The 22,289-nt window shown below is 41.6% G+C and overlaps 1 protein-coding gene across 5 annotated transcripts in view; it reads right to left on the reverse strand.

Moving 5' to 3' along the window:
- NEK9 (NIMA related kinase 9) overlaps window positions 1-22,289 on the reverse strand; it is a 54,602-nt gene that overhangs the window by 27,216 nt on the left and 5,097 nt on the right. For 4 of the 5 annotated variants that reach the window (XM_078870533.1, XM_078870530.1, XM_078870534.1 and 1 more), the window contains exons 2-7: window positions 20,330-21,364; window positions 5,892-6,069; window positions 4,116-4,171; window positions 3,626-3,696; window positions 2,577-2,682; window positions 461-592 (exon numbers count right to left, since the gene is read on the reverse strand). In XM_078870533.1, the coding sequence (XP_078726659.1) occupies window positions 461-592; window positions 2,577-2,682; window positions 3,626-3,696; window positions 4,116-4,171; window positions 5,892-6,069; window positions 20,330-20,488 (702 nt within the window). In that variant the 5' untranslated portion in view covers window positions 20,489-21,364. Of the gene's footprint in view, window positions 1-460; window positions 593-2,576; window positions 2,683-3,625; window positions 3,697-4,115; window positions 4,172-5,891; window positions 6,070-20,329; window positions 21,365-22,192; window positions 22,228-22,289 lie in introns of those variants that run through there. The other variant, XM_078870531.1, reaches the window with a different exon arrangement.

The following is a 22,289-nucleotide window of genomic DNA, read 5'->3' on the forward strand; positions in this document are numbered from 1 at the left end:
CAGGCAAAAGCCTGCTTTGCTTCCGAGATCCTGAACAGTGCAAGTTGGTGGTATAGTTAACTCTCGATTATCCAGGTTGAAATTAAACATGCTTAAGAAAAAAAAAAGTATAATTGGGCATGCGCTGGGTTATTAGCTGCTCTTCGCTCATGGGGCGGGGGGGAGGTGGTCGGCCTCAGTAAAATGTTTGCAGTTTCATGGGCACCAAGTAAAGGATACGTCTCCCTCCGCAGTCTATGTAAGTAAACAGTGTTTTTTTATAGCCCAAGTTACACACCTTTGCATTATCCGCATTTTCGTCTTACTCAGGCCACCCCTCACCTCTTTTAACGCACCTTCAATTAGCATGGTTGGCTACGTACGGTGTGAAAGAACTTCAACATACATACATAACCCCGGACAACAGAATTAGAAAAAGCTATATAATAGCAACAGCAGAATCCTCATATCTCCTCCTCACAGTGGCATCGAAGGTGCGGGTGAGTGTGAGCAGCTCGTAGAGCACACAGCCCATGGCCCAGATGTCCGACTTGGTGTTGTATTTGTCTCCACGGATCAGCTCCGGAGACATGTAGTAGGGAGTCCCCACGTACTGCAGAAGCACACAGTCACACACGCACCGATTAACCCCCACACGGTGGCTTTAGACAAATCTCAGACCATAATTTTACCATCTTACAATTTCGGTTTTCGGGGATGGGCTACGCTTTGAGCATTTATTCTCTCAAAGCTTTCACCGCGAATGCGGCTCAACATGCGACCGACGCTGGAAAACCTCACTCGGATTACAAGCGGCTGCAAAATCTTTCGTGGTTTTACCATCTTGTTTGTTTTGTACGACGTATCGTTTGAACAGGTTTGTCTACTAACATTAGCTTAAATGTAACATTAGCATAGAATTTGCATTGTGCATGACACGATACCTTGACAGTGTAGGAGTTCGATTGATGGACCGAAGAATCGGTTACATGCAGAGCCCCGAATAAACATCACTGGGCAATTGACTATATCAAGAAAATATGACTTATGTTCAACGTTCAATTCTAACGTGTAATAAACACAAAATGTTCAGCACAGCTCTTGTTCACATGGCAAAAAAAAATATGCGCAGTATATACGAACGACAAAATGGGAGTATGAATTAGAGGATCGCCTTTTTTAAAAGAGAGTACACCATGGAGATGAGGACAAACTCACAGGTGTGAATTTAATAGCAAACCCCGACTCTGTTAGTAAAACACCGTCAACTTAAATCTAACAACAAGCCATCCGCGGTAGAATAATGAACCAACAGACTTCGCGCGCACCTCTTCACCTTCTTGGTTCTTTCGGTAAAGTCACGTAGAAGGGAAATAATAAAATACAAATAAAACATAATAAAATAATTCTCACGACGTTTCGTCCACAATGCAATCAGCCGTCCTCAGGTCTGTCGGAAAGACTGGCCGAAACGTCGTGAGAATTATTTTATTATGTTTTATTTTTATTATTTTATTATTTCCCTTCTACGTGACTTTACCGAAATAACCAAGAAGATGAATCCCTGCAGTCACGAAAGCTTTAAATCGAAACCTCTTCACCTCTTCATCTCGAGCGAGTGAAAATAAGGTGCATTGCTCTAAACCACACGGGTGGAGATACCGCATCTCACAGAGCACGGGGATAAACATTTTTGAAAAGAGGAGAAATAAAAATCGCACTCCAAGCTCAAAAATGTAACAGCATGCAAAGCCAAGCCGACGCATTTGCCAGCCGAGTTTCTACGCTGCACACAAACACCGTGTGCCTACCAGTCCAAGGCTAGTAGCGTACTGTCGTCGTACCTGGTGTCGCATTGGATTGTGCAGTCCAAAATTAGCTTGGCAGGTTTTATTTTTAAGGTTTAAATGGTGTTTGTTATCATTATTTTACATTGCTTTTGTAATACAAATATACAAGCCCGTATTTTCTTTACTATGTAAAATAAATAATAACATTAGAAGCTGTAATTGGGCTAAATTTAGGCTTCATTTTATTAACAATATGGACATAGCAGGGAAGAGAAACCCCTGAAATAGCCCAGTAAAATCGAACATTAACTATGACTCAAGGTGGCATTAAATTTGAAACAAGCAATACACTCGATGGTGATGAACAACTTTAAATGGTATCCAGGACACGACAACTGGTATGAACTGCCATGAACTACACGACAGACACCAGAAATAATGTGACAAGGCCACATGTATGTATGTAGAACTTCTTTCGCACCGTATGTAGCCAACCGTGTTAACATGTATGTGAAGGCTTTGCTTGAAACATCAAAGATACACGTTTTGTCATTACTAGAACATAAAAGGCCACAGATGTCCACACTTTTCTGTGAACCAACGGTACACTTTTCAAGATCACTTCACTTCAATAAGCTCAAGTCAGACAATATACACCGTAATCATGTCAGCTGTATTCGAGGATAACAGCTGGCCACAAATAGGGCTCCTCCAATTCATCCCTTCGGCTACTATGTGCGCGTCTGCCTATGGGTTGTCGGCACCCTAACATTGGAATACGTTGCCAAAGAGGGTAGGTGTACTTACGCTCTCCGCCATTTGACTCCTTGAGTCAAGAATCTTTGAAATGCCAAAGTCGCCGACCTTGATCAGGTCCGATTTGGTAAGGAAAATGTTCAGTGTCTTTATGTCCCTGAAATAAAACAAAGACAATTAAAATTGTTGCTAAGAGTTTATTTCCATATATCCCTTTAACTTGGGGGGGGGGGGTGGGGGGGAAATAACAACCACAAAAATACACTTTCATTAATCAAATCAATTCTAGATTTGAAGCTTTCGTGACTGCAAGGAATCATATTCTTAGGTTTTTTCCGGTAAAGTCACTGTGTAGGTAAAACATCAAAATTAATGAAAATAAAATTAAACAAAAATCACGACGTTTCGGAGGCAACACAAGTCTCCGTCATCAGGTGGGACCGTCACAGCCGAATTAGCTGCATCAAGTGAGGCAATGATTCAAGATGTAATCCCTTATAAGCAAGTTGAAGGGGGGAGGAGAGGGGGGGGGGGAGCATTCTGATGAGCTCCCCCCCCTCTCCTCCCCCCTTCAACTTGCTTATAAGGGATTACATCTTGAATCATTGCCTCACTTGATGCAGCTACTTCGGCTGTGACGGTCCCACCTGATGACGGAGACTTGTGTTGCCTCCGAAACGTCGTGATTTTTGTTTTATTTTATTTTATTTTCATTAATTTTGATGTTTTACCTACGTGACTTTACCGAAAAAACCTAAGAATATAATCAAATCAAGATTATGGAAATTCCAAAAAGGCAAGGAAGGAGTCAAGAGAGATACCCATCTCAGACATTCTGAAAGAAAATCGACTCTGATGGCTATGACAAGATGAGAAAAAAGCAACATCAGAAGATGGGAGGGCGAGCATAAAAGCAGTAAGGCCAAGACAGAGAGATGTGGGTCCAAGCAGAGAGCCAAGATATGAAGGAATGTGGAGGAGGCATGGAGAGGACCCAGAACAATGATGAGTGTAGAAAGAAAAGCTTGAAGAAAGACCAATTCAAGGAAGAAGATGCAAGTTCTGATTCTACCTGGTTAGACAGAGCAAGGAACTCTCACCTGTGAAGAATTTTGAAGTTGTGGATCTGCTCCACTGCAGACACAAGTTGGTAAAAGTACCACACGATGTCCTACAAAAGAACATTTGAGAACCATTTCATTCTCCGAATTTTAAAATGAGATGCACGAATAATCATTTACATTCCTTTGTAAATCCACTGCTGGATGAAGGCTTGTCCAAGCAATGTTGGTCAAGGTGGTTACTTTACCATGCTGGTCAGTGAAGGTTGGCCAAGGAGGGGGTGGCACAAGACCAGTTGAGATAGTACTCGCCACTGCTAACCATGGCCGCAAAAGGTTACAGAGTTTGGCAGGTTCATAGCACAATGCACAAAACACTCTGCCACAGTCCTGCCCCCACTGAGATACCGCCGGTAATACCCGCATTAGCATTTGCAGAACTGCCATCTGTGTATGTATAGAAGCCATTGTGTATCACCATGTGTGGGTTTTCAATTCATTTTTCACTTAAGAGAGATGTGTAATTTACCTTTTCTGGGAAAAATGCTCCATGTTGCTTTATGATTTTCTCATACAATGTGCCACCTGTGGAGCAAATATTAAGACCTTTCAAAAACAAAACAATGCAACATTCACTCTACATACATCACATTCATGAAATACACTTCACAATTCCTTTACGCACATTGTCACCATTTACACACAATGTATACACAGAAATACTTATCATTAATAGTAATATTGAGTTTATATACAGTGTCTTAGATGTAACTGCATCACACAATGCTGCACAATGGGCACATTGATGAAGATGTTTTCAGCCAATGAATAACCGTTTGTGGGAGAAAGCCCACACGTGTGGAGGGGGCCAACTCTCCAAATAAAGAAGCAAGTTCAGAGATTATTCAGCACTTGATCGTACCGCCTTCTCGTGGTGAGGCCAGGGCATGGCACCTCAACGCTCAATGGGAGGGGAGAGTTTCACAACACGTGATTAGTATACAGCACAAGTAAATGCACATGCATTTACCACATACAGAAGGTTGTTTCAATTGCAAAGACACTTCATAATTCTATAACCTGTCCGTGTCATTTTGGACAATATTACATGGTGATTGGTGCATTATGCTGGAAGCCATGTGCAACATTTCTTTTTCGGATTTTGCTGCAAGATGTCAGTGGGATCATGCAAAGATGGAAGCAGCCTTACACAAGTGGACATGAGAACGGTGTTTGACGTTGTTATTTTTTGTTCTCCCGATAATGTAAAGACAAGAGATACCTTAATGAAGCTGCAAAAGGGCGAATTGTGGCAACATGATGATGCACACCCACACTGTATTTGGAACTGATAAGAAAGCCTGAATGGGAAGCCCACATACAGCCCAGACATAGCCCTCTTCAGAATGCCATCTTATTCTTGGTTCTTTCGGTAAAGTTACGTAGAGGGAAAATAATAAAATAATAAAAATAAAACAATACAATTCTCACGACATTTCGATTGCAACACAAGTAATCTTCAGGTGTGAAAAACCACAGCAAGAACATTTTTGCATTTTTTTTTTACATTTTCTTGCTGTGTTTTTCACACCTGATGATGATTGCTTGTGTTGCAATCGAAACGTCGTGATAATTATATTGTTTAATTTTTATTATTTTATTATTTCCCTTCTACGCGACTTTACCGAAAGAACCAAGAATACGAATCCGTGCAGTCACGAAAGCTTTAAATCGAAATAGAATGCCATCTGTTCGGACATCTGAATGAAGCTCAAGGTGGAAGATTGTGGCATGGTAATTAATCTTGTGAAAGCAGTGGTGGTCACTACTTAAGGACCAACACAAGACCTCAGATGTTGGCATGAGGAAGGTGTGTTTCAGTAGAGGGTGACAATTTACAGAAATGTTCTATAGGTCATCTCAGTGGTAACCAATATTGCTTGAAGATTAACTTTCGTCTCTTCACTTAATGAGGCATTCGTGTGTATGCCTCAAAGTAATTCCCCACAATGGGAACACAGTTGAAAAAAGTCATGAGAAAATACTTGATAGCCCACATACATATGTTAATGTAACCCAGGCTAGCCCCATTAGGAACACTTCACAATCCAGTTTCAATGGTTTTCATTGTATCATCTCCCATACAAATAGCCAATTAATGAACTTAATAATGCAAGTCTCAGTCACTTCATATGTCTACTCTAAATCAAAAAGCATACTTTCTTCAGAGTGAGAATGTGTGTTGTCAAGTTTTTTTCCCCAGGATATCACGCCAAAACTGGGGCCCCGAGGGCACGTCACAAACCGTTGCAATACTCCAGCTCGATGAGCAGGACATTGCCGTCGAGGAAATGGTTGTAGTAGGAGATGATGTTTGCATGCTCCAGCAAGGACAGAATATCGATCTCGTTCTGGGAGTCGCGCCGCTCCTTATCACTCAGTCGTGTGAGGTCAATCTCCTTCCACACCACCAGTGAGTTGTCCTGGAACACACAAAGACAAAGACACGAGTGTAATCTTAAGACTATTTGGGGCAAGTGCTACTAACAAGCACAAATCAAGGCTGGCAGAGTGCACGAGGGGCATGGTGTGGCAAGCGCCATGCTCAGCCATCTTTGTCTCTCTAGTGCTGATGTTTTTAGACTCCACGTCAAGTGTACATTTAAGGCTGTGTCGACCTAGGGGAGGGAGGGTCAGCAACACCTTCAGATACAACTGGCAAAAGGCTTTATCTGGGGCTGCGTATCGAACTCTGGTCGATGGACTTATAGGGTAGGGCGTGTACCACTGTGCATTTGCGGCCCACGCCTCGCTTCAGTACACATAACACAAAGACAGCACTGTCAGAACAAACACTGCAAGTTTCTACAGTTAAAAAAGGTCCACGTGTTATCAAAAACACCCATCACGATCAGCAGCAATGATCAATCCACTGCCCAAAAAAGCCTCCAAACCACCGCCGCCATCTGTCACGGTCTAGCGAGTCAAGATTCCATCGCGCCATTTCCACGGAGGACGACGGACGTACACTAGGGCATATTGCTGATTTTGGCTGCCACTCGGTAGTTTGATTACCAGCCATCATCCCTTCTAGCAATGTGTGCTGCCCAAGTGCAACTACAAACGTGCACCTCTCCATGTTTCTTTGTGCACTTTTCAGACTTTGTTCTATGTTTAGCCCTCCCCCTGTCCACATTTTCAATCTGTCATGGAAAGTAACATGTACTGTTGTCATTTACATGGCGACGTCTTGACATCCTGGTGCTTTGAATACTTCTCCTTTTCAAGTAAATTGTAAAAAAATATATATTTCTACAAGGCATTGGTGCGAACTGGGTTTACAAACTAGTATAAAGCAAGTTGCTCGTGGCTGTGCGCCTTCTAAATCGAACACTAATACAAGTCAAGTCATAATTAGACAAGCAGCACTTGCCATTGTTGCAACCATTCTAAAAATAACACGGAACACTCACTTTTGAAAAAAACTTATGTAACGTGTATTAAGTGTACCTTGGTCAAATACACCCTTGGACGCAGCAAAACTGGTGCTGCGTGGGCTTCAAGAACATTGTGCTAACTGGAGCAGTCCTGATCTGTATTCCTAATAAGCCTCCACAAAGGGTTCATACACCCACTTTCTCCTATTAAAACATTGCTTAAGCGAATGCACAAAGCATTCATACAATCCAAATTAAAAACAAACTTCCTTTTAGATACTGGTTATCATAATGGATGTAACAAATCAATTTGTTTTACGCAATATCATTTCTGCCGGGAGAGTTTAAACTGCGTAGCATCATTTTGATTATTTTTACTTTCTACACATAACTCAGTTACGCTGGTTTTAATTCTCGAATCTTTAATGCTAACTTAGCCGCTGCACTTGAAGTAAAACAGTCTCATTTCCATCATACTTGTAACTCTCTTGCTTGTTCTTTAATTAGGGAAAAGGCTGGTCCTGTGCAAGTAAACTTCAGATATAACTTGAAGTTTACCAACCGCACCAATCGGTGGCGATTCAGGAGTTTAAGCGGCATTCCCGTCTACTGGAACCCTCTGTGCCAAACATTTATGAAGACAAGTTTACAATGTTTCAATTAAGAAAACTTATTTCATTGGAAGTACAGGTAGTCCCCGACTTACGATGGAGATGCGTTACGACGACCCCATCGTAAGTTGAAAATATCGTAAGTCGAAAATGGCCTAGCCTACCCAGGAGCCTTAAAGAATGGTGATAATTTAGCAAAACAGAGAAATTTACAGTACCGTATTGTAAACTATATACTGTATGTATTTATTAATTACAATACTGTATTGCACAGTAAAATGTAAAGTAAAAAAACAAGGTAAATTCTTAGCCTACCTATATGAACTGCAATTTAATAGAAAAAAATTTCAGGAAACAATCCAATCTGCTCTAAAAAAAACTTTTAACATGCATTGAACGTATCGTGGTAACCCTAAAATGGAATCACTAAAGCTACGTATCATACATGCATTGAACGTATCGCTAACACCAAGACAACGTAACTCCGCCGACCGCTGGTGAGAGTGAGAGGCATCACCACACAAGGCAGGAGATGCGTACAGTACATCCCGGCAGCGTCCCAACGTACAGTAGCGTACCTCGTACGCTGCTGCGTTTGCCTGCCGCGCGAAATGTAAAATATTTTACAATTTTGTCATATCGCTATCGCCATCGTAAGATCGAAATATCGTAAGTCGGACCATCGTAAGTCGGGGACTACCTGTATTACTTATTTTGTGGGGAAAAAAAATTCAACATTAACTGGAAAAATATTAATGTTGAAATGTCCTTGACAATGTAAAATTAACTACCAATAAGTAGAATTTAAATAACTTTATATTCTGTTTGGTCTGTCATTTTCACTACATTTACTCACAATAAATGTTCCTTTATAATGATTTACACAAAGCAATAACGAGCAAATGCATTTATTTATTCCAATTTTCTGAGCGTAAGGTCGTATTGACAAAACTATTAAGGCACAATAATACAAAGCATTAGAGCACGCTAAAAATAATGCATATTAACGAAACGATGGATTGAAGTACGACATAAATAGAGATGACGTAGATTGGGAAAGCTCACTAATGTCTTCCTGAGACATGATGAACAAACATTGGTGTCACGGTGCCCTCTTAACCATGCGCCCACGTAAGAATAACTATTAAAAGACACAACAAGGTAAAATGATTAAATTGCGAGTCGAGTTTTTATACCCGAGACCATTTGACATTTCTCAGAGGGAGTTTGCATTAAAGGTGTATTAAACCTCGTGCTGTAACAGAGCCAATGTAATTATGAACATGCATACCTTGGCCTTCCGCTCCCATCTAACAGACCACACTTCCAATGAACCCAAAACGCACAATAGGTGTGTAAAGAGCGTCCGTCAGAAGGTTACGTGCTTGCATTTTTGATATCAACGAGCAATGGATAGCTACACCATTACTCACGCTTTTATTAAATAGAATTTGACCAGTTATTGCCCAAAAAATTCCCTAAATTTTAATCATAATTACATTTTTTATTAGGTCATGCAAAGTTTTAAGGCCATCATCAATGAATCAATCAGATGCCCATCATACCAAACATTTGATTCATCCACTCACAATTCTAAATTTCCTGTGGAGTCTCATAATAACGGCATGGTAAAACACGATTGAAACACAGAGCTGCCAAGGGGAAAACACTTAAATGGAGGTCCCTTTCAGAAAAGACTCAAATACGACACACAATGTTTACATATTTTCTATTTTATTTTGGTAGCCTGCATGAGCAACCCAAAAAATGTATGAGAAAGGACTAGTTGACATTTATGGCTGCAACAATAAGCTTCAATTGCCGGTCATTACCCAAACGGGCATGACAAGATGCGTGCTTGGAAGTAGAACAGAGGCAGGAAGAGGAACGCATTCATTCGCACAGTTAGCTAGTTATGGTGCGAATTAAGTTAAAAATACATCGAGAACATACGCAAGTCAGACATCATGTTGACTTGAAAAAAGTCATTGGGTTTTGAGGACGCACACCGCTTGATGGACGATGGCTCATGGCAGAGTATGACGAGAGTGGCAGGCAAAGGAGGGAACACCCCTGAGACGAAGTGAAATCATCTCTTTTTTTAAATCCTTTATATTAAGTTCACTTGCTTGCTTGCGCGCTTACGACCGTGCAAATCTTTCGGTCGTTTTTTAACCCACTTCCCGTGATCCAATCGAGCTGACATTTTGCACACACTCGTTGTGCGTGACAATTTATTTTCGTGAAAATTTTTTCCAAAATTTTACACTTTTTAGGGAAAAAAAAATTATATTTAATTACCAATTGCTTGATGGTGGCAGGCAATCATCTGACCCATAGGTGGCAGCCATCTCAAGCCAGAGGACGAGAGGACTCTAGCCGCCCGTTTCAAAGACCAATGTGGGCTGGGTTGTGGCCCATTGAACACGCATATAAAGGATTTATAGTGAAAAACTTTGTTTTTACGGGTTAATTTTTCAGCAGGTAGAATGAGTATTGCATTGCAGGACTGGGAGAGATGGCGACAGAAGAGAATGGATCATGGCTGATAACCAGAACAGACATTTACCAAATACCTGTGGCCATACAAATATCTGCACTCCAAACTGCCTAGGATGCCTAGCACAACACCAGCACATCTGTGTTGGAAATGGGGACTTGGAACAATGGACCATGAAAATAAAGTAAAAATGAATTAAAATTTCGAACTTAATTACCATGCTTGCATGAAGCCATCTAAAATGTTACCCAAGCATGAATTTTGATTTACAAACTGCAAATGACAACTTTCAAATGTCAAACATATGTAGAACTTCTTTTCACACTGTACATAGCCAACCGTGCCAATCCAGATCCATGTACATTAACTTGCTTTCATTCCTATTATAGTTGCTTAAAATAAATTCGGTAAAATCATTCCGAATGTGCCAGTGTAAAAATGTACTCCGTTAAAATGTATTTCATTCATAGTGTTGCTTAAATTTGCGTGTGGCTTGAATCTGCGGGACTTTGTGTGTTCTCCATTCAAATGTGGGTTTTCTCCAGGGATCTCACAGACTCTCACACACCTGAAGCTAAAACACCAATGTATGAAACGGACCAAACAATACCATTTAAGACAAGAGGGGAGTAGTCTCCCGACTTATGGAGGCCTTCCTGGGTGAAAAATTGGCCTTGTTGCGATCCCACAAATCGACATTCAAATCGACATATTTTTGTATTGTTAGTAACTTGCTGATCCACCCCCTACTGGAAATCTGTGAAAAAGAGCTTCATAGCCCATCGGATTCCTCCAGGATAAATAAAGATTCGGATTAAAAATCGGAAAATGAGGGTCAACAATTATTTAAAAAATTTGGAAGCTTTCTCATTGAGAAATGTTTAACTACACTGTTAATAAACAGTATTTTGATATACAGAAGTAACGGTGCTAACCCTTACACCATGGCATCTCACTACATAGCAGTAAGAGTTAAAAAATACTTAACAATTCACACCTCAAAAATTAGTGTATTATGCACAGCAGTAACGATATTACACTGTTATAAAACACAGTAACAATGCATCTGTTGCATCGCGGGACAATGAAGGATGGCGGGCTCTTGGGGATGCCTTCATGTAGGAGTCAATTGATCATGGCTAATGATGATGAACTAGTTGTAACGATTGCAGAGAGTTTGGGAATGAATGACACGAGGATGAATGTGGTAGTTAGTCCTCTCACAGCCAACCGCGTGAACAGACCTAGCTTCTCAAATTGCAGACTGTAAGAGTGGCAGCAGCATCGTTGCATGGAAGAAGGGTCTGGCGAAGACTCCATCAACAGCCACTATTCTACACAGCGCTTCCAGCTGGCAGCCAGACCCACAGGCCACGTAAAGCTCCGTGATTTAAAGACCCTTAATTTAGACTCAATTAACATTTTTTCTGTGTTGAGCAGCAAGCCGATTTTAACATTGCAATTGCCTGGCCGTTTTGGACAGCCCCCCCTCTCCCCACTAATCCCCACCCCAATGTCCCCCTCACTCCCCCCTCCCACCAAGTTCCACTTACAACCCCATCGACTACAAGGAGTTAATAGTGACGGGTTAAGATTAACACAACAATGACATGTCATGTGCAGGAACATAGATTACATATGCTCGTGGCAGTCACCATTACCCTAGACTTCGCTCCATAATCGCCCACTTGTACTCCAAAATTAAGCACGCCCACTTGTAATCAGCTCAGAAATGCCACGATTACGATTCTGTACTAACGTGGGTCTGTACATTTTGTCCATTATTTGAGTTGGGGTTTTTTTCATAGCCATGTGGTAAGCAGCACATAATGCCCCTTTAATAGTTATACATTATTTCAAACGATGTTTTTTTTCCATGTTTCCCCATAACGTTATATTGTTGTGTTTACACGAAGACATTCTTTGCTTATCCCATTTGTTTTATCTCAAGGAATTGTTTGTACACCGAAACCTGTTGCTGTGAAATTTAGTTTTATACAGGTCTGCCTTGAAAGGCATCTGGTCTCAAATTGGCTATTGCCTGGTTATAAAGGCCACATTTAATACGGAGAAGAATGGATATGGCATGGCGATGCCTTCCTCAAACAGTGGATAGATAATTACATAATTAGACATCATATGATGTTGAAAGCCTCCCCAAGCCATGGCCACCTCTCAAGATCTCGCGCCATACAAAACCATCTAGCTCCCGCACACAAGCTAATTTACCACTCCATCTCCACAGAGGACAGCCTGTTGGGGCTTGTCCCTCCTTTGACTGCCACTCTCCTTAGCCTCGGCCACTAGCCATATATTATAATAAACATTACAAAGGTGTAGTTTTTTCCCTTGGAGCCAAGTATCTACATGGAGCTTTACTGTAATCTTAAACTGCCAATGACCTTTCATTACCAGAACCTAAACAGGTGCCCTTTCACTCTGGCAAGTGTGTCAGTTCTCTGCAAGATTCCAACTTTCCAACCAGCATGCAACTATTTCCTGCCACCCTTGGTGAAAACCGTCACCTTCCCTCTCTGAAAAGTGCTTTAAACTTAAAAATCACTATCGGATTTATTTGTTATCAAAAATAATCTTTAGAAAATACAACTGCAGACAATGACTAAAGCAGACACAAAACTCGAAAACTCTTGAACAATTGACACCTGAAAATCAAATACTTTGCACTTCTATATATAAAGTAAATGCCCATCTGTATTGTACAGCCCCACTGCTTTCTTATGGCATTTGTAGGGATTGCAACGGATTAGAAATGGATGTCGAGATTTGATATCCGACTGCTTCAAGAGTAGCCATGTGGATTTGTTTCAGATCGCCGTTACAAAAATAATCCGATTGGGCAGTCCGTTCACGATATCTTGCATGGTCTGAGATGTCACACCCACAGCCCCATTGCTGACCAAATACATTCCCACACTATCGATCATTGGGGGTTGTTTGACTTTGTTTCACTACACTGGTCATTGCAAATTAAAGGGTGGGGCCCACAATCAAACTCAGATATTAAAATCACCACTAATGTCAGACTTGGCCAGGAATCGAACTCAGGTCACCGGTTTTCCAAGTGCGTAAACCACTGGACCTCCAATCGCAGGCCCACGTCCATGTCAAGCTTAGTCAACCGAATTCAGGTGGCTTGTATGTAGAAATTATTTTGCACCTTACGCAGCCAACCATTAGTTTGGTTATACAACATTTTTTTAGTTCAACTATACACATTACACTCACATTCAATTGTGACCTCAAAAAGGATTACACTAATCATTTTAGAAATGTACACAGACGGAATAAAAATATTTGCAAACAATCTTTTAAAATAGGATATCCGCTATTTTTAACTGATGCAGAGCAATAATAATGGTTCTATATAGAATATGTATTTAATATTTACTGGTTTACATTAAAAAGTCGGTAGAGTTTATTTGAATCAAAATTGCCCCGATTTTACTCAAGTCACTTGAGTAAGTTGTGGGTCGAGCCGGATCGCTACTCCAGGATTGCAAATTAAAACTTTTATTATTTTTCTATCTACGTGACTTTACCGAAAGACCCAAAGAAAATGAAAACTCATTTCTCCAAAACTGCTTTTTGCGTTTAGATTGTTGTCCTTCCCACACGCCTCAAATTAGCACGGTTGGCTACGTACAAAAGTTCAACGTACATATACGACGTCCGATGTGTTGCTCCACGTATTGGGAGCTTCTACAAAACCGATTCAATTCCTTGCAAGCAAGCACCTCACTTAAGCACCACGTTTTCAATGTTAACAGCTGTAGATTAATAAAAAATAAATGGCAAGCATTTGTAAGAAATGGCTATTCTAACACAATTGATTGCATATCTTGAAAGTAATTCTACTAGTTTGTATTTACGTTTTACTCAGGCAGAGCTCCTGAAATTTAATTTTCTGAATATTAACTCGGCACTCCAGATAAAGGTTTTATATCCGACTAATTTACACTCAAATTTTGACATGATGCAAGTGAAATGTATTTTCAGGGCAATTATGGAATTCGCATTAACTTGAGCCTAACATTTTATCTGCCATGTTATTTGTAAACTAAACTCTAAACTAATACATTTTTATTTCAACAGGCAAGGCCCACTGAGCATTATAGCTCTTTTTTTCAGAAGAGACCTGGCCACAAATGAAAGCTCAATGAAGTGGCTCATCATGTGGAAATGTATAGCAGCCAGTCTGAACACATGCGTCTAAATATAGAGGGAAAAACCGGAGGACCTGGAGAAAAATCCATGCGACCGCGAGGACATGCAAACTCCAAATATACAGGCATTAAGGGTCACGATCAAACCCATGGCCTCCTGCATACCAGGCGAGGTAGTTAACATATAGCTACCATGGTGTCCTAGTGTACAAACTATTTAACTTCTGTATAAAAACTTGGTAATGTATAAACATTGTTTAGTCACTTCAGGTACACTGCTCAAGAAGACTCTTGAATAAAAAGTGTTTTGTTATAAAAATAAAACTACATGATTTAATTTAGCGGCACACAATACCAAATTTACCCTAATAGGGTGAGGATAATGCAATTTCCCCTTCACCGCACGTGTCAGTTTTTACTATCAAGTGAACTCAACCTGTGCAGAAGAGATTATATACGTACAGTATAACCACTCATTAAATACAAAAAAAACATTCGCAATTCCATATTTTGTGCGTAGATTTCCCAGCAAGTGGCCTATTTGTAAGCCAATGCTCGAGATGTCACCCAAATGCTGCACTTGTAAATACGCGATGGTAACTTTCTGTTCCTGTCAGACGAGAAAATCCTCATGCTAAACATAAAGTACCGTGTTACACGTATACAGTACTCCGACATTGCCCCAAGGAGATCATGTGCATGTAGGTGAGGAGCAAAATTCATGTTTACAGATACAGTCAATTGTATCAGCGTCTTTTAAGCACACATCAAGTGTCATGCCAGAGTAAAACCAGTGACGACAGCCAAGTCGGTAACTTCAAAGCTCTTTAAGTACCGGCGAGTGTAACGTCAAAACAACCCTGAAGGTGACATGAACAAAGCAACATTTCCTGTTCATCCTTGACTCATCCATTCGATGGCATTTTTAATTGAGGCGGGCTTCACTCGGTGGTCAATATTGCATGGGAGTATGGCCGCAAATGCCCTTGTGTCAGAGAGATGCAGACAGCTACTGTATGCTGACAGATCACGTGCTGTTAATAATACATGGGGATATAAAGAGCTGCGGTCAAAAAACGTTGGAAAGCAAATTTTAAAATGTTTTTAAACACGCGACTGAACAGTTTTATCCATAATAGAGGTTTTGGGTTAGATCGCGTAAATATATAAAGGTATTGTTAAAACTGGCCACCACCCGACACAGCCACTAACTAGTAAGGGTTGTCACGTAAACAGAACTTGCCAATTCGTCACTAGTACAGCCCGGTGTGTTGGAGCCAAGCCACGGGTTTAACGACACATTTATATACGCAAGTGATCTAGTGTAGTGTATAGTGTAGTGTAGTAGTGTATAGTGTAGTATACTAGTACAGCACACCGATGTGTTGGAGAGCCAAGCCACAACATTTACAATCTGAGTACGACGTTTCGCCAGTAATTACAACTAGCTTCATCAGGCGACAGCCAGATTTGTGGAGAAGTCCACCTGTTTTGTTCCTTATATAGAGGCATACATGTGTTGACCACCCTTCTGCGCTTTTGCACAATGTGGGGGGGGGGGATTACTCAGGCAATGTACTTTATGCATGTGCAAATATTAACTTCAGTGAAGCAGAATCCTTAAGAGAATTGAGAGCAAATAAAGATATCCAAATTCTTGCTGCTGATGAGGGCCGATCGACTGTTGTGATGCCGCGTGAGGACTATGATCATAAAATCAAGGATTTACTCGATTAAGGTACCTACCTTAAAATTAAACGAGACCCAACCAGCACCTTGGAACGTAAAACAATGGCAACCATTGCCAAGTCATCAATTCCCAAGGAAGAGCAATACCTGATCAAACCAAGGGCATCAAATAAAAAAATTCACAAACCTGATGTCCCATTAAGACCCATAGGTAGTACAGCAGGCACTGCCACATACAAATTAGCACAATACATAACGAAACAAATACAGCCCTACATCGGTAGGACCTCTTCGTTCATCAAAAACTCTGAACATCTCGTAAATATGATTAAAGACATTAAGTTTCGATTTAAAGCTTTCGTGACTGCAGGGATTCATATCCTTGGTTCTTTCGCTACTTTTTTCTAAATTTCTTGCTGTGGTTTTCACACCTGATGATGATTGCTTGTGTTGCAATCGAAACGTCGTAAAAAAATTATTGTTTTATTTGTATTATTTCCCTTCTACGTGACTTTACCGAAAGAACCAAGAATATAAAGACATTACGCTTAATCCTAATTATATTCTCCTAAGTTTTGATGTGACCTCTCTGTTCACCAGGGTTCCGGTCAACGAGTCAATTAAATTACTCGACACTGGTAATGACCAACGGTTTTGCCAAAGATATCCCAAGACTAGCTGAACACTGTTTAAAGAACACCGACTTCTTGTGGCAAGGTGACTTCTATAAACAAAGGGAAGTAGCAGCAATGGGCTCTCCTTTGTCTCCTGTGATAATGAATTTGTACATGGAAGCTTTTGAAACAAAAGCAATAGCTTCAAGCGCACTAAAACCATCTGCTTGGTTTAGATATGTGGATGACACATTGGTGGTCTGGCCACACGGCAAAAATCCACTGAACGCATTTCTAAATCATCTCAATTCACAAAACCCATCCAGTTCACCATGGAAGTGGAAGCTGACAGAATTCTACCATTTCTGGATATTCTGCTCGGACGGGGTAGAAATGGTGAAATAACACAGTGTTCACCGAAAGAAAACGCATAATGACGCCTATCTGAATGCAGTCACACCATCACCCTGCACAGAAATCTGCTTTTATCAAGACGCTCATTCATCGAGCTAAGAAAGTGTCAGATGGTGACAGTCTGAGAAGTAAAATTCAACATCTTAAAGAAGCACTGCAAATGAACGGTTACAATGGTGCACAAATCAACAGGGCATTGAATACCAAAACAAAATCAAATAACAAGAGCATTGAAACTGCCCAAGTAATTAAAACGATCAAAATACCGTGCATTGCGGGAGTAACTGATAAACTAGCCATATGTTTGGAAATACAAAACATCAGTCAGATTTGGCACGGTGCATAAAATACAGAATTTAATATCTGGTACAAAATATGTATTACCGAAGCTATCAACAGAAGGTGTGTACAGGATTAACTGCACGTGTAGTAAATGTTATTTTGGGCAAACAGGACGAATGATCAGCACGAGACTAAAAGAACATCAGAGAAATATTAAATTCTCCCAAATGCAACTGTCAGCAGTAGCAGAACACGCGTGCCAACAAGGACACGCAATTGATTTTGATCATGTTGAAGTTTTGTGCAAAACTAGCTACTACTGGCCAAGACTAATCAGAGAATCTATCGAAATTGAAAGAAATCTAAATAATTTTAACCGTTCGGATAGCTACCGTCTTAGTGCTTCGTGGAATCGAATAACCAAATAATACATTATTTAAATGCATGCCTACAAAGGGCAGCGTACTTCAATAGGGATTGCCATTGGTATGGCTATTTTAATAAACACAATAGACAGAAAGGACAAGTTCAAAGGGCTCGGATAATGCACATGCATAGTGTACGTTGCCTCAGTAATCTCACCCCCCCCCCCACATTGTGCAAGAGCGCAGAAGGGTGGTCACCACATCTCCGCCTCTATACAAGGAATGAAACAGGTGGACTTCTCTACAAATCTGGATGTCGCCTGATGAAGCTAGTTGTAATTACTGGCGAAACGTCGTACTCAGTTTGTAAATGTTGTGGCTTGGCTCTCCAACACACCGGTGTGCTGTACTAGTGACGAATTGGCACGTTCTGTTAACGTGACAACCCTTACTAGTTAGCTGTGTCGGGTGGTGGCGGGTTTTAACAACACAATCTAACTCAAAAAACAATATTATGGATATTGGTGGCGTGTTAAACCGACTGGTTTTTGTTACAGTACATGCCGGTTATGGTGCTTAATGATGGAGTGGGAGTCAAAGGAGTGAACACCCCCAAGAATACATCGGCCATGGAGATGAAGCAATACAATCAGCTCATGTGCAGGTGCTAGATTATTGTTGTAGAACTGTGAGATGGCGACAGATTGAAGATGGCCCCGACGAATGACAACCAACCCAAAAACAATTTTTATTATAGGCTTAATTGCCGATAAGAACCTTGCAAGTTAAAATCAGTCCAGAGTTTACTTACCTAGATAAATTCAGCTGGAAAAAAAGTGTGTCTATAATACCTATTTGACTTAAAATGTCTTGTTTTTTGCAATGTTTTGGTTTTGGCGTGTGTGTAATGAAACATACAAGGGAGTAGAAAAAAATGGTGCAATGGTTCGCAAACTGCAACACGAACCCAGCCTCCTGAGTTTGACTCTGGTCCATGGCTAACAGTGGTGAGTGACATCTGAACAGGTCGATCGTCATCATCACAAGCGATCGTCGTCATCATCATGACGATCGCTTGTGTTGTGATCGAAACGTCGTAGTTTTTTTTATTTTCTTTGAACCATCTACGTGACTTTACCTAAAGACCCAAAGAATATTAATTGTTGCAGTCACAAAAGTCAAGATTTCACTGGCTATCGTCTCTGAATAGCGACGTGTCCCCTTACCCACGTCCACTTGCTTTTCTTAACATCCAATCTTCTCATGCACGTACTTCCCCCATCCACCCCCATTGTAATCCTGAGCACACACATCTCTCCACGCTGCTTTGACCCCCCCCCACCGCCACTGTCGAACTTTTTCCCCTTTATTAATTGTCATTAGTCCTATGATCACAGTTCCTATGATCACTGTTTCATTGCTTTCATGGCTTTATTTTGGTAATTTCGAAAAGTGTATCGGTTTGGCCATGTTTGTGTTGTTGTAGTACAGAGTTAGACTGATGGCCTTAATCCAAGTTGTCTTGTGGTTGTTGTTGGTTGTTTGACTTGCATCCCACTGGGATTTTTGCACAAAGCGTTGGTGTACGGTGTTTTTTCTGCAATATTTTGCTGTCTTTTCTTGGATTTTCTGTTTGCACTCAGTCACATAGTCACATTAAGATGTTTTTTGTTCATGTTTTTGTTTTTTGTTTGTTGCGGTTGCACCCGATTCAAGAGCCGAATGGCTCACAGGGCTATACCTAATAAATGAACTTGAACTAGCCAGATCACTATTATCTGCTATTGGTACAATGGTACAGTAACGTTGTTTTCCATCAAGGTTCAAAAATAACTCCTTCCAGACTGCTCTCGTTCGCCCACTTTCATAATTTTGATCGTGGTTCGCCTTCAATAAACTATCTCTCGTTAGACGAACACCAAGGTATATTTGCCGAGCAAACTTGATGAAGGCGACTTTTTGTTTTGCCCATACTAAAAACTAAAAAATTTGCCCAACTTTGAAACCATTTCAAAGTTTCCTGTAATTTAACTCCATGCGGTGGTTATAATGACTATGCAAATCAGCTAATTATCATTGGACATTGTAATATAACTAGAAAATAACAAAGTTTCCTGTAATTTAACTCCATGCGGTGGTTATAATGACTATGCAAATCAGCTAATTGTCATTGGGCAGTGTAATACAACTAGAAAATAACAAAGTTTCCTGTAATTTAACTCCACGCGTGGTTATAATGACTATGCAAATCAGCTAATTATATTGGACAGTGTAATATAACTAGAAAAGAATAACAGAGCTACTGTATGGAAGTTTATGGTTTGTAAAATACAAACGTCGCAACAGAAACCACATCCTCCTACACAACCCGCTGACACAATCGCGTTCAAAATTAAAAAATAAAGCCACAAGATTCAATCATTAAAAATAATTGATTGAAACTTAACGAAACCCCGCGTCAAAAAACCCACCACGAAACATAGTGAGCGAGGAGGGAGAGAGGGGGGGGGTGACAGCGCCATTCTACGACAGCTTCTCGTCGCCTTTCTCCGGCAGCGAATCTATCCGAGCACCGCTACCCCCGGGGGAGGCCCGCGCGCGGCCTAGCGCACCGCGGAGCCTCGGCCTTACGCCGCACTTTCCTAACCTCGTTGCGGCGGTAGAGCGCGGCTTCTCCGAAGGCGCCCCGACCCAGCACTCGCACGGGGATGTAGTGGCGTTCCTCGGGCTCGCACACCACGCTCCCCGGCCTCCCGCTGTCCATGCACGTCTCTCCGTCCGCCTCGGCGTCGCGGTGATGGCTCATCGCCACGGCATTTGATGGGACACGAGCGGGGTTCGAACAGGAGGACGACGGCGTTCAGTCCGCCCGTAGCCCAAGACGACCTTGTTACTGAATCACTAAAGATGCTTACGTAGCCACTACTTGGACTAACTACCAAAAGGTTGCTCGTTTAACTCGGGACAAGGGCAGCTACCTCAATCTTACAACGCTTGGGTTACTTTCGACACGGGGAGTCGGTCTCTTTCCCTCAGCCACGCAATTACCTAATCAGTTATATATATACACACACGCTCGCTCTCTCATTATTTTAGGTTGTGGTCACTTCGATTACTCAAACTTAAGAGTTACTCACACCGTTCGCTCAATTTGGGTGTTCTTGTTACGGAGGTATTGGCTCAATTAAGTTGCTCAATATAATTTAGACACTCGCTCGTTTTAGGCATTCGAACACTTTACGGTACTCGCTAAAGTTACGCTGCTAACTCAAGTCCAAGTTCTCGCTCAAGTAGCCGCTGGTCTGAGGGAATTGGTCCCACGAGGGAAACCACAACTGCAGCAGTCACAGGAGAAGTCGCTGCTGCTTGCAGGCGATTTTCTTATGGCTACCCCCCTCTCTTGCCGGCGGAGTTGTGGCTTGATGTTTATTTCTGCCGATGTGTTGATGTTGGCGATGATGGTTCTCGTGTCCGTGTCGATGATGTCGTCGTTGAAAGCGAATGTTTATGACGTCCGCGTTGAAGTGGTGGCCGTCGTCGTTGTTGATGTTTCACGTCGCTGTTCAAGTTGTTGTGTTGATGTTAAAGTTGCGTTGATGTTAAAGTTGTGTTGATGTCACCCTCCGGCTGTCGCAGCACGCCAGACCCGCACGGAACCTCCAGAGCAGCACAGGCCACGCCCCTAACCATGCCCACGGGGCAATTCACGCACGCGGGCAATGCATTGGTGGTGGGGTGGGAGGCAATTTATACACAGGCGGTGAATGCCCTGAGGGCAATATACACACATTGTGGATACACATACGGCGCGTTGTGAATGTGCTGGGGATTAGTTCACACAAATGGGCAATGTTCAAGGGGTGATGAATGCCCTGAGAGCAATTCACACGCGGTGAATTATGTACGCAGCTGTGAATGCCACGTGGGAAATTCACACGCGTGAGCAATATTGAATTGAGGAATACCCCTGGGGGCAATTCACGCGAGAGAAATCTGCAGAGGAGGGTAATGCCCTGGGAGCAACTTACCCGCGTGGCAAATATAGACATCTGGTTGAATACCCCAGGAGTAATTGGAACACGTGTGGGGGATCAATAGCAATCGGTAATTTCCTGGGTGGCAACTAATAGATAGTAAATATGAGACGCTCAGAAATTCCGAGGCGAAATGCTTTAATGCGCTAGGGGAATGTATTCACATTGCCCTTGGGACGATGTAAACACGATCGAGCAAAACGTCAACAAAAAAATGACCGAACCCCTTTTACAGGGATTTTACTGCCACCTGAAATGAAAGCAGACAAAATTAAATTGGCCGCAAGTGCTCATTTAAAGGATGCGTGGTACGCAACATAGGGGCAGTACATCATAATCCACTGTTGCACTGTACTTCTATTCATCAACCCGTACTGACCAGCGTGGTGAAGTATGGTCAAACAACCCCCATGATCGATACAGCGTGGAGGAGGCCATCACACTGCTTTTGGATTGACATGTAGGCCCATACGTACCGCTTGATTAAAGTGTCGTGGATCTGCAGGGGGCAGGGTATAAATTGGGTGATTCGGTACGAAAAGGAAAAACAATTTCCAGCATCTCCGTTGCCCT

Source organism: Lampetra fluviatilis, chromosome 30 (genome assembly GCF_964198595.1).
Source record: "Lampetra fluviatilis chromosome 30, kcLamFluv1.1, whole genome shotgun sequence".
NCBI classification, from domain to species: Eukaryota; Metazoa; Chordata; class Hyperoartia; order Petromyzontiformes; family Petromyzontidae; genus Lampetra; species Lampetra fluviatilis.